General features: G+C 35.7%; 1 protein-coding gene across 1 annotated transcript in view; it reads right to left on the bottom strand.

Moving 5' to 3' along the window:
* Positions 1–637: 637 nt before the first annotated feature.
* Positions 638–12,063, bottom strand: part of Tbc1d32 (TBC1 domain family member 32) — a gene marked incomplete at its 5' end in the record, with an annotated part of 270,497 nt that continues 259,071 nt past the window's right edge. Inside the window, one exon of the mRNA XM_008835797.3 lies at positions 638–2,232. Coding sequence (XP_008834019.3) covers positions 2,113–2,232 — 120 coding nt within the window. The remainder of the gene's footprint in view (positions 2,233–12,063) is intronic.

The following is a 12,063-nucleotide window of genomic DNA, read 5'->3' as shown; positions in this document are numbered from 1 at the left end:
AATCAAAATGACCTCTATGATTAAAAAGTTGAAATTGTAAATTAATAATTTAACATATATGAGTATTGTTTTCTGTCTAGTAAATATGACATTTACAGGAAAATAGACCTTCACATATACATTAATCTTATGGAATCAGAGACTTGTATTTGAATAAAACATAGCGTTAGTCATTTAAAATAATTTAGAAACCTATTCTTCTTAATGTTTTCAAGTTCAGTACCAATCAAATCTATCAACAAGAAATGCACAAGAAATAGTCGCAGAATGCTTATCAGCACGAGAGAACCAATCTATCTTTTAAATGAACCATGTAAACACTGTATTTCTGAAAACTTACAAATTGATATAGGTACCCAAAGCATCTCCTAGAAAACAATTATGTCTGAGGACAGCAGCTCTCCTGCCACTTGTCATGATAAGAATCATTTGCTCCTCCACAAGTAAAATGAGCAAGTGTGCTCTGTTCTGTTTTCTTCCGTATGTAAAGTCAGAAAGCACGAAGACAACTGCTTTTATTTCTTATCTCTATGGGCTCTTTCGGGCTAGTCAGCTTTTCTTTTTTAACAATATTGCTTCTTCTCAAACTCATTAGAAGAAAGATATTCTCATAATACAATAGAGAAGGTGATGCAGGTCAGGACACTTAAAACTTTTATTAGTATACATTTGTTGTATAATGAGGTTTCATTATGGCATTGCCAACATGAATATAATATACTCTGATCATATTCCTCTCTTGTTACTTTATTTTGAAATATTTTAAAATACTTTAAATTTATTTATTTTTAGGGGGTGGTCATGTGTCATGTTGTGCATGTGGGGGTCAGAGGACAACTTCTGGGAGTCAGTTCTCTCCTTCCACATGTGGATTCCAGGGAACTCAGGTCATCAGGCTTAACAGCAACTGCCTTTACCTGTTGAGTCATCTCACTGGTTGGTCATCCCCCATCACTTTCTTATCCCTCCTGTACCTTCCATGTCCCTCATCCTTTTAGTTTCATGCTCTACCCCCAGCTTCTACATATGAGATAAAGCATGTGATATTCATCTCTATGGGACTGGTTTCTATCATTCAACATGTTCTCCAGTCCCATTTTCTTACAAATGATATAACATCAGTCTTGAGGGCTGGGTAAAATCCTGTTTACATATGTCACATTTTCCTTATCCATCTATTCATGAGTGCCTAGGCTGCTTCATAGTCTGGCTATTGTGAACAGTGCCATGGGTATGCAAGCGGTTTCTATAGTATGCTGACTTTTACTGTTTTTAGTATATATCTTGAAGTTGTAAAGCTAGGTCATATGGAAGTTCTAGCTTTGATTTTCTGAAGAGTCTCCATACTAGATTCAATAGTGTCTAGAATAATTTACATTCCCACTGGCTATTTAGAAGCCCCCATCCCAACCCTAGCTGGCACTGTTTTCTTAATTACAGCCACTTTGACAGGGTGAAGTGGGACCTCAGTGTAGTTCTAATGGGAATTTTCCTGATGCATAAAGGTGGGGAGCCTTGTGCACGTACTTGTTCTCTATTTGTACTTTATCCTTTGATGTGTCTGTTCATTTCCCCTGCCCATTTGTTGACTGAATTTTTCATTATTTTGTAATTTTTTGAGTTTTACATATTAGCCCCCATTAGACCAACACTTGACAATTTTTTCCCATTCTGTAGTCTTTCATTTCTTTTCTTTTCTTAAAATGTAGTACCATTTTTCCATGCCTGCTTTTATTTCCTGAGCTATCTGAATCTTATTCAGAAAGCTACTGCTTATGTCCAGATCTTGAAGTGTTTTCCAAGTAGTTTCAAATTTTCAGGTCTTATATTAAGGTTTTTCCATCCATTTTTAATTAAGTCTAACATAAATACTATAACCTAGGTCTGATCTTAAAACTTTAAGAAACAAGGACTTACTTAAATGAGTTTACTTCATGTCACAAATTGAGCAAATATCAACATGAATATATTCTATTCAAAAGTTCTCAGCACTGATTTACAATACACATGCTCAGAGCCTTCTCTGTTATAGATGCAGACAGAAAACAACCAAGTCGCCTTGCTTCCTTTAAAAATGAATGAAACATAAAATTAAAGCATGCCTCTCATGATCTATGTGCTCTGTACTCTAATGTTGTGCATGTCCCGCATCAGCACTGGCCGGTAGCTTTGCTCCAAATTTTCCATGTATTCAAAATAGTCGCTCACTCGAAACCCATGCAGTGCTTCTTCCTGCCGAGAAAATATGAAGAGAAGTTCATTCACTAAGAGAAAGATTTGTAATTCCAAGTGAATAATGTGGAAGTAGTTGAAGAATCATTTATTTTCAGCTATAGATAGTGGGGCTGATTACACAGCTAGTAAATATGTCATTGCTTTTCATTTAGAGACCTGTGTATGTATCTGTCAGGAATGAATCATGGCCTCATGAAACAAGGTTATTTTTAAAAACAAAAATGCTTTACAGCTAACAAAAGTAATAAAAAGTCTTGAATAATTAATATTCCTAATATTTTACATAGCTTCAATAGTTCAATTTGGTAAATAGTGAAAACCCTAAACTTTACTTTCCAAAGGATGCTGTAATATTGCAAGGAATATCTGTGCCACAGCTACTGTTCGTAGGACCTCCAAAAGCCTGCGATTCATAATGCTGGTACTGTGCATGTCTATAGTCATTTGGATTTAATGGTTAGTGTCCCTAATCATCATGAACATTTATTTAGAATTTTAGTGTCCTTTTGGGGGTAATTTTGACTGTTCCTTTTCGTATCTTCAAATGCTATATAATGTAGTATTCTACCTTGAAAGTTAAAAAATATCTTCAGAAGAATAGTTATTCTCAATTCAGAGTAACTATGTTAGGAGTTTTTGAGGTTATAAAAATTTTGGACAATTTGTGGCCTTTCAGGAGTTTATAGCTTAAAGGCAAAAATTACTGACATAAAAACAACAGCAATCCAAAAGAATGAAAGGCAATGCATATCATATACCAGACACTCTGCTAGAGACAATCCGTTTATAGAAGAGAGACACCAATGTAGGTAGCTAGGAAAACAGGCAATTCTCAGCATAAGGGATGGTTTTACAGTCCTTAGATATTACTATTCATTTATGAGCAATAATTCACAGCTTGCAGATAGCTTGGGAGAACTTTATGACTATTTTGTCATGTACCAGTTAAAATCTGCATAATCTGAAGAAAAGGTTGAGACAGTCTAAAATATTACTGATTAACAAGGCTGATATGAGCTGAAGAAACTAAACGGTATTTCTATACAATATTCTACCATTAAGGCTAAAATGACCCAACATAAACTTCCATATTCTACTTTTAATTTGAAAGTAAATTACATTGTTTCATCCATTTTCCAATTGTTCACTCATATACTGTATTAGTATATGTAAGTGTCTTGCTTGTATACTTAAGACACAAAAATGAATGAGATAAGGACCACATCCTAAAATGTTAACTAAGTATACACCATTGAGTTTTACAAACAAGCAACTGAATCAAAGAGAAGAGGTTCGTGCTGACATGGTGGCACACGTTTCTAATACTAACACTTGGTAGGCTGAGGCAAGAGGAAGGTAGATTCACTGTCAGCCTGAGCAAATGTTGAAACTGTCTCAAAAAATAAAAGTCTCTTATTCTCTACATTTTGGCCAGTTGTGACTGTGTTCATCACTATCCATTCCCCAGATAAGACTCCTATATTAAACCTTTGCCACTCAGGGCTCAGGGACCACACAGAAGAGGGGAAGACTGTACCCGGTAGGAATGGTGGATGACCACAAGGAAACAGTTTTCCAGGTGGCTAGGAACTCGCTCATATGAACTTTCAGTAATGGCGACAGCATACACAAGATCCATGCAAACTCAAACTAGGCAAAAACCCAGCACAGATGTGGGGAATGGATAGGAAGCCCCAACCTTAGCTGAGTAACTACCAGCAACTGATCACTGCTGGGTGAGGGAAAGTTGGTCTTCATTAAGGGAGTGACAGTAGCGAGGTTGACCAGGCTCCAGTGAATGGATTCACATGGAGAGACATGTGGGGACACAAACAACTTGATAGGCCTTAACATATATGACAGAATCCATCAAATTCAGTGGAGGGACTATGGGAGGGTGCAGATAGGGGAGGGGGTCTAAATATGATCAAGATGTATTGTATGAAAGCAACAAAAATTCAATAAAATTTTTTAAAATGCAAAAAAGATTTATATATTTGTTTGTTAATGTAAAAAATAAACAAACAAAGAAACACACAAATGTCCCTCTGATGAATGGCAGAATTCTAGGTCTTTGTAAATTTCTGCCTATCAAATTACTGTTCTATAGGGGAAAAATGGGATTAAAGTAAGATCAATCTTACTGACCTAGAATTTAAACAGCTATTGTTGTAATCCTGGAACTCACCAATTTATCCATTTTCTTCAAATTACATATGATATGGCTTTGATACCCTCCTCCCTAAAAGGATACTTATGTTGGAAAGTAATTATAGTAACATTTGTTCTAAGAGAGAAGAGCCAACGCAGGAACTGATTCAGTACATTGTCACAATTTTCAAATAAATGCTTATTATTCGTTAAGTGTGAATTACAATGGGACATGACAGCATTTGAACAATGGCTCTAATAATACTTTCCTGGCCCCCCCCCAAAATAAGCAACATCTATTTAACATCTTTTAATTACTGTTCTACTTTCATTTAGAAATAAAACTACCTAGGTAAGCCATAGCTATTATTTAGCTTAAATATATTTCTTCTTTAGAATGTATTTTTTCAAAATACGGTTTCTATTTTAGACATTAATTTGAAAGTCAAAAGAAAATATTCTGTTCCTCATCTGCCAGTATTCAGTTGTCAATATTCCTTTGGACCCTCCTAAAACAAAGACCTATACATAGGCTGACTAGATTCACCAGAAGGACAAATATTGGGGACTGGCTGGGGGTGCCGACAACACAGCAGACAGTAGCAGGGATATCAAAGTATAAGGGCTCTAGTTGGGGGAGGGAGGCTATGGGAGGGTGCTATCTGGGAAGTGGGTCTATAAAAAGAAATTCTTCAAAGCATAAAAATCTGCACCTTAATAACAAGTAGATGTGAAAAACATTACCACTGAAATCTACCTGATGACTTTATATCCATGCTTAGATGCCAAGGAGCTCAGAAAGTAGCCGACTGTCACTAGTAATAATCAGACATGTAGAGATTAGAAACGCACCTGCAAGCATCTTAATGTCAATTGCATTAAAAATGAATTTTTCTGTATGAAACTGTGTATTTTAATAATGAAATGGAGATCTTTTTTAAAGTTTAAAGCCTCATTTAATTTTATGTCTTATAGGGTTTATATGGAGTACAATATTGTATTACTGTATTAATTCAACTATAAACCTAAAAATTTACAGCCAATTTTGAAAGAGAAGCATCTTAGCTCTGAAAATTGTTGTTGAATATGTCAATGTTGTTGTAATGAAATGCTTCTTCTAAATACGTGGTTATTAAATAAAAAAATAAACTGAAAAAATAAATAAAAAAATTTAAAAAAGAAAATATTCTGATTAATACACTGAAGAGATATGGCATAAAAGACTACTAAGGTCTCATTTCATAAAATAAAAATTAAATACATATTTAAAATGAAATTTTTTAATGATATTGTTCATCATTTAAAATTTGTAGGCAATTTTAGCTCTGACTAAAAATTTAAAGCACCCAATTTTGACTTTGAGTCTTCAAAGTAGAATATTTTTCATCTTACCCTGAATGTTCTCTACTGGTCTTTTGAGTGGATTTTACTGCAAGTTGTGACCATTTAGACTGCTATTAGATCATTCAAGTTATCTCAAATTAGCAAAAGCATTAGAAATCATCACTCTTAATCAAAATGTTGTGGGTATCTGATATTAAATGACACAGTGTACACACAGCCTCCTTCTTGGCTTTGCATATAAAAACTTAGTTTTAAATGTGTCTTTTTAAAAAATATTGAGAACATTTTATCAGAGTCCACGGAATTTAGAATATTTTTAAAAGCAACCAGACGAGTTGATAGAGGACAAGGCGATTAATAGTAACATAGAAGTTAGAGTGAGAGCACGGTTCAAATCTACTCACGCTAGTTCTTAGATTATAAACTTAGACATGCTTGCTGGCTTTCCAAATCTCAATTTTCATGTACCAGTGCAGACCATAATAACAGGTTACTCTGTGGATTAAATATTCTAAAATCTGAACACTTTATCACAGATTACGAAGCCTTCTATGATATGGTCTCTATCTCATCTCTTACCATCCCTATACCCTCACCTTGTTCTGGCCACAAAGCTCACCCTGATCCTCTAGGGGAGATCAGCTAATCCTTCCCTGAGCTTTGCACTTGCCTCTTTCCATTCACGAAGGCTTTTGATCTTTGTAAGTTCTTTCTTTTGCAACATAAAGTTCTCTTCTTAACCTTGAGTGACCTAAACAATATCTCTCTCTCTCCCTTGGCATGTCAAGATTTACTTCAGTAAGATAATATCAGCAATATTATTTACTTATTCACTATTTTTCTCTGGAGAATTTATGGCCAATGTGAATGGGGACATCCTATCTTGTGACTCTAACATGCTTGGGATTCAGTTGTTATACAAATAGTGGAACAAGTCAGTGAATAGACTCTAAAGTCCTTTGTCCATGTCTTGACATTTAATAAGCACTTAAAGAATTAACAGTGGTCATAATGCTTAACTAAACTGACACTCTCTGAGATGGCTAGGATGCCTTTTCCTTACCAACCTCACTCACAAGGTAAGCATGGATAATACATCAAGAATTATCTAGTTGGGCACAGTGGCACATGCCTTTAATCCTAGCAGTTGGATCTCTGTGAAATCAAGGACAGCCTGGTCTACATAGTGAGTTCCAGGCCACCTGGGGCTACAAGGAGAGGCTATCCCAAAAAGATACACACACATACACACACACACACACACACACACACACACACACACACATTCTGATTTTGGCTCCTCATCTCCTTGACAAGAATATAAAGGAATGAGCCATCATAAATACTGAGATATTGCTGTCTTTTCTTACAAATGCTAGGAATATACCTGTGATTGAAAGCAAGATACGCCTACATTTCCTTAGCCATGGTGATAGAAACACAAATACCTGCAAGTAGTGCTTTTCCTAATTTGTCATCCTGAATTGTTTCATAAACAGAATTTCTAGGACTCAGTGTCCTAACATCCCTGGTGTTGACACTTTGGGTTTTGCTTCAGCAATAAAACCCAAAGGCAAAACTTGTGCACTGTAGAGTTCAAGCTGCATGGGAATGTACACTGCACTACAATCTGAGCACTCATTCCTCTGTTATATATGGTTCTTTTTAAAATATTTTATTTATTTTATGTGTATGAGTGTATTACCTGCATGTGTGTAAGTGCACCCATGTTGTGCAGTGGCCTCAGAAGTCAGAAGAGGGCATCAGATCCCCTGGAACTGGAGTTATGGACAGTTGTTAGTTGCCAGGTGGGTGCTGGGAATTGAACCTGGGTCCTCTGAAAGAGCAGCTGGTGCTCCTAACCACTGAGCCATCTCTCAAGCACCATTATATGTTTCTTATGAGTCTAAGTAAAGGTGTGGATATATAAATAAGCACCCAAACTGATATTTAAGATCAGGGAAGGTTGGGCAGTGTGTGTGGTTCTGGGAAGAATGAGGATAGAGTATGTGATTCCTGACCATCTGAACTCAAATGAAGGATATATGCAATGAGAGGAGAGATAAGTCAGACTTTGCTGGATTCATGAAGGAAGGGGTCCTGACTAGATATAACATCAATGTTTCTGAGCTGGGCGTGAAGATCATATCCACAGTAGGTATCACTGTGATGTGATTTATTAAGAGAGCTCAGGGGCTTGGCAGAAAGCAAACAAATAAGCAAATAAGCCCCGTAAGAACCAGTAGACCAGAGGACACCTATGGACTCCAAAAATCCTGTCTCCTTTACTGTGTACTCTAAACATATTTTTTATTAACATAGTAACAAGAAGAAAAAAAGTTTATAGAGATAGAGAAACTGTCATTGCTAACTTTTTCTGAAGCACTCTGTATGAGGTAATGCTCTAGAAGTATTTTCTAGATATTTCATTCAGTTGCTCAGCAACCCCATGTGATAGGTATTATCTCATCCACAATTATACAGATGAAGGAACTGAAGCATTAAGAGGTTAAACAATGAGCCTGATTTTATCCAATGAATGACAAAGCTTGAGTCTTCAAGTGACATAGGGTAACGTAGAAAACACTGCTGGCTTTGTACTGGGCCTGTTTTATCAATCCCTGAGATGAGCTCCTTCAATTAATGTGTAAGCTTTGTCTTTTAAAAGCTTAATATTTCATCAGTTTTTCTCAGTCTAATCTCCATTTTTATCCTGTCAATATCTGATAACAGCAGCTGTAATAGCACCAACAAAAATTCCCTCTCAACAATTTACTGATTGGGTTGAAATCAATCTGAATATTTTTTTCATAATTATAAATTAAATTTCCTTAATAGTCAGGATTTAGTAGAGGAATTTTAATTAAGTGCTTTGAGCCTTCACAGTCTGATTTTCATGAAGGCCTGGCATTTCAGTGAAGTTTGTCCCCAGGCTGAACTGATGAACGAACACCAACTAGCATTGCCAGTATATTAGCATGTAAGGGGAGGCCACAAACAGCACTCAGATTTCTAAGCGTATAGGCTGTGAAGCGAAACTTCCACTAAACCTACGTATGGCTGCACATCTGTTAGAAAGAAGTCTTTAAAAAATCTAGTTTTATTAGTGAACTTCTTTATAGCAGACATGTATCCACACATAGGTTTAGTAGAAGTTTTGCTTCACTCCTTTAATCCCAGCACTCAGGAGGCAGAGACAGGAGGATTTCTGTGAAGATAGAAGCCAGTCTGAGTTACATAGCGAGTTCCAGAACAGATGGGCTATAGGGAGACCGTCTCAAAAAGACCAAAAAAAAAAAAAGAAAAGAAAAAAAAACCCCGAAATTAATTCACTTATGCCTTATTGATTGAATTCATACATTTGTAAGTCAAATACTTATTCTATTAATTTTTACATAACTCATCTTTTTTATTAAAACATCTTTATTTAGTGTGTGTGTGTGTGTTTGTAGGCACACACATGCTACAAGTCCCTGTGTAGTGGTCAGAGGACAACTTATGGTTCCCTCCTTCTACCATGTGCATCCCTGGGCTTGAATTCTGGCTGTCAAGCTTGGCGGCAGGAACCTTTACCTGTTGAGTCATCTCTCTGATCACTCATTATCTTCTCTTAAAAGTAGCTTTTATTGTAGATAAAATATGGGCTGGGGTTGGAGAGATGGATCAGTGGTTAAGGAGGACTTATTACTCTTTCAGAGGACCTGGGTTCAGTTCCCAGCACACACATGGCAGCTAACACCATTCTTAACTCCAGTTCCAGGGGATCTGACACCATCTTCTGGCCTTCATGGACACTAGGCACACGTGTAGTGTATATACATAAATGCAGGCAAAACACTCATATACATAACATTAGGCCTGGCATGGTGGCACGATCAAAGCACTTGGGAGGCAGAGACAGGTGGATCTCAGTGAGTTCAAGGCCAGCCTGGTCTACATAGTGAGTTCCAGGACAGCTGGGGCTACAGGGAGACCCTGTCCCAAAAAGACCTAAATAAATAAATAAATAAATAAATTAATTAATTAATTAAAATAAAGCCTAAAATAATATGCATTCATCCACAAAATAAAAATTTTAAAGGCCATAAGTATTTACAATGAAAAGTTAGAATCACTCTTTCCCCTTAGAAGTATTATCATATGTAAGCAAGGGAATAAATTGCATGATGGAAAAGTCAGGGTAAGGATATTATTATAGATGTGGCAATTATTATATGAAGAAATATTGTTTTCTCTCTTCCAACAAGGTTGAGATTTTGGATCAGATTTTACTGTATGTGATTACATATAGCTAAATGAGAAAAGTTTTTGCAAATATAGTCAGATATTTTGCAAGCAAGAGGCTATTATAAGGCTTACTGGAGTAAAAGTGCATATACATACACACATATATATTTAAATAAGCAACACCAAAACTTATCATACAAGAAAAATTGTCCATCAAAAGACAAGAGTAGGCTTTGAGATCTACCCATTGAAAATGAAACAAAACAACAAAAAATGGAATCATAGTACCAGTCAAAAAACATTCTTCCTAGTCTCTCGGGTAAATGCAAATAACAGAATTTAAAAGTAAGGTTAGTTTTAGGACACATGCTAAAAGTAATTTTTGCCAAGATGTTCTTAGTTTGGATTTAACCAATTCAATTCAAATTTTAGTAATTTAAATAGGAATGAGATGATAACCTTCCCACCCCCATTTAAAACCCATCAGGTTAAATTCACAGCATAGTGTCCAGGACACAGTGGATTTTGGTGTGCAAGAAAAATGGTAATCATTTATAAACCCTATTACAACTTTTCCTTGCAGTTGTCCAGAGGAAGATATTAGCCTAATTGGACTTAAACATATCCTTCTAGTGAAAAGGACTACAGTTAAGTGGTAAGAATTTCAAGAATTTAGTAGTCTGTTATATATAAACTAACTTGCTCACCTCTTTTATCTTTCTATGTATTTTGTCAATAAATATTTATTGAGGAAGTGTTGAAAATGCATCAGAAAAGCAGATAGATCAAATTGTAGTTCTTTTAATGCTGAAATACTATACTGGAAGAGGATGAACAAACAGAAATATAATTTCAGATAGTAACAAAATGTACATGAGAAACTAAACTTGGATAAAAGATTAGGGAGTTATGTGTTAAGGATATATTCAGATACAAGAGCACAGAAAACGTGCAGAGCCCGGAACGGATCACTAGAGCTGATGAAATGTCCCATATAGAGCATTTGGCATCATTCCCATGAGTTTAAACGGCCCTCCTCTCTGAATCACCTCTGATAAATCACTGCTTGGTTTTCTACCTTAGTTTTTCTTTCTATATGTGCAATCATTGTCTTATCAAATGTTTTCATTAATAATGTTCCAAGATGATAATTCCAGTGATGTATAAAGTTTAAGATGTTTTGAATTCTGCATTTATGAGGCAAAAATTATTGGTGAACAGTCCTAAGTGATTAAGGGCATCATCTTAAAAACATCACTGAAAAGAAAAGAACTCTGGCATTCATAGTGAAAAGAATAAAACTAATTTACTTAAAACACTTTCCTTACCTACCAAAAGGTTAAGTTCTGATTCTGGAGAATGCACGTGTTTGTGTGCCTGGGATGGCAGAGGATTAAGAGCACAGAAATACGAAACTCGAAGACAGATTAGAATATCAGATCCAACATGGTTAGATGTCCAAGTCCAATAAGAATTGCATATATGTATTTATATATCACATGCTTGCTACTTTCCAGAGCTTCAATTGCTACACTGTAATTAAGAATCTGGGTACGCTAACTTGAGTCTATATGACTTAACATAAATGACAGAATGTATGAAATTGGGGGGGGTACTAGAGGGTGCAGCTGGGGAAGAGGGTATAAAGATGATTAAAATGATTTGTATGAAATACATAGAAATTCAATTTAAAAATTTTTAAAAATATTATGAGGGCTGGAGAGATGGCTCAGCAGGTAAGAGTACTGGCTGCTCTTGCAGAGGACCTGGGTTCAATCCTCAGCACCCACTTCGCAGCTAACAGTCATCTGTAACTTTAGTTCCCAGGAACCTTGATGCCCTCTTCTGACCTCTGCAGGCATTGTACAACATGGGTAGACTTACATACATGCAGGCAATACACCCATACACATAAAAAAAATAAAAATAATCAAAATAATGTAAAAGTTAAAGTTAAAAAAGTATTCTGAAACGTTAAAATTTTTTACAAGTATTACACCTTTGCACCAGCAAAATAAAGTGAATATTCAATTGATTGATCAAACATAGCAATATTTTAGTACATAACATAGCAATATTTTCATAAATTTTTTTGGTATTGTGTAC

Source organism: Nannospalax galili, unplaced genomic scaffold, assembly GCF_000622305.1.
Source record: "Nannospalax galili isolate Female #2095 unplaced genomic scaffold, S.galili_v1.0 scaffold417, whole genome shotgun sequence".
In the NCBI taxonomy this organism is placed as follows: domain Eukaryota; kingdom Metazoa; phylum Chordata; class Mammalia; order Rodentia; family Spalacidae; genus Nannospalax; species Nannospalax galili.
This window is presented reverse-complemented; position numbering and strand designations above follow the sequence as displayed.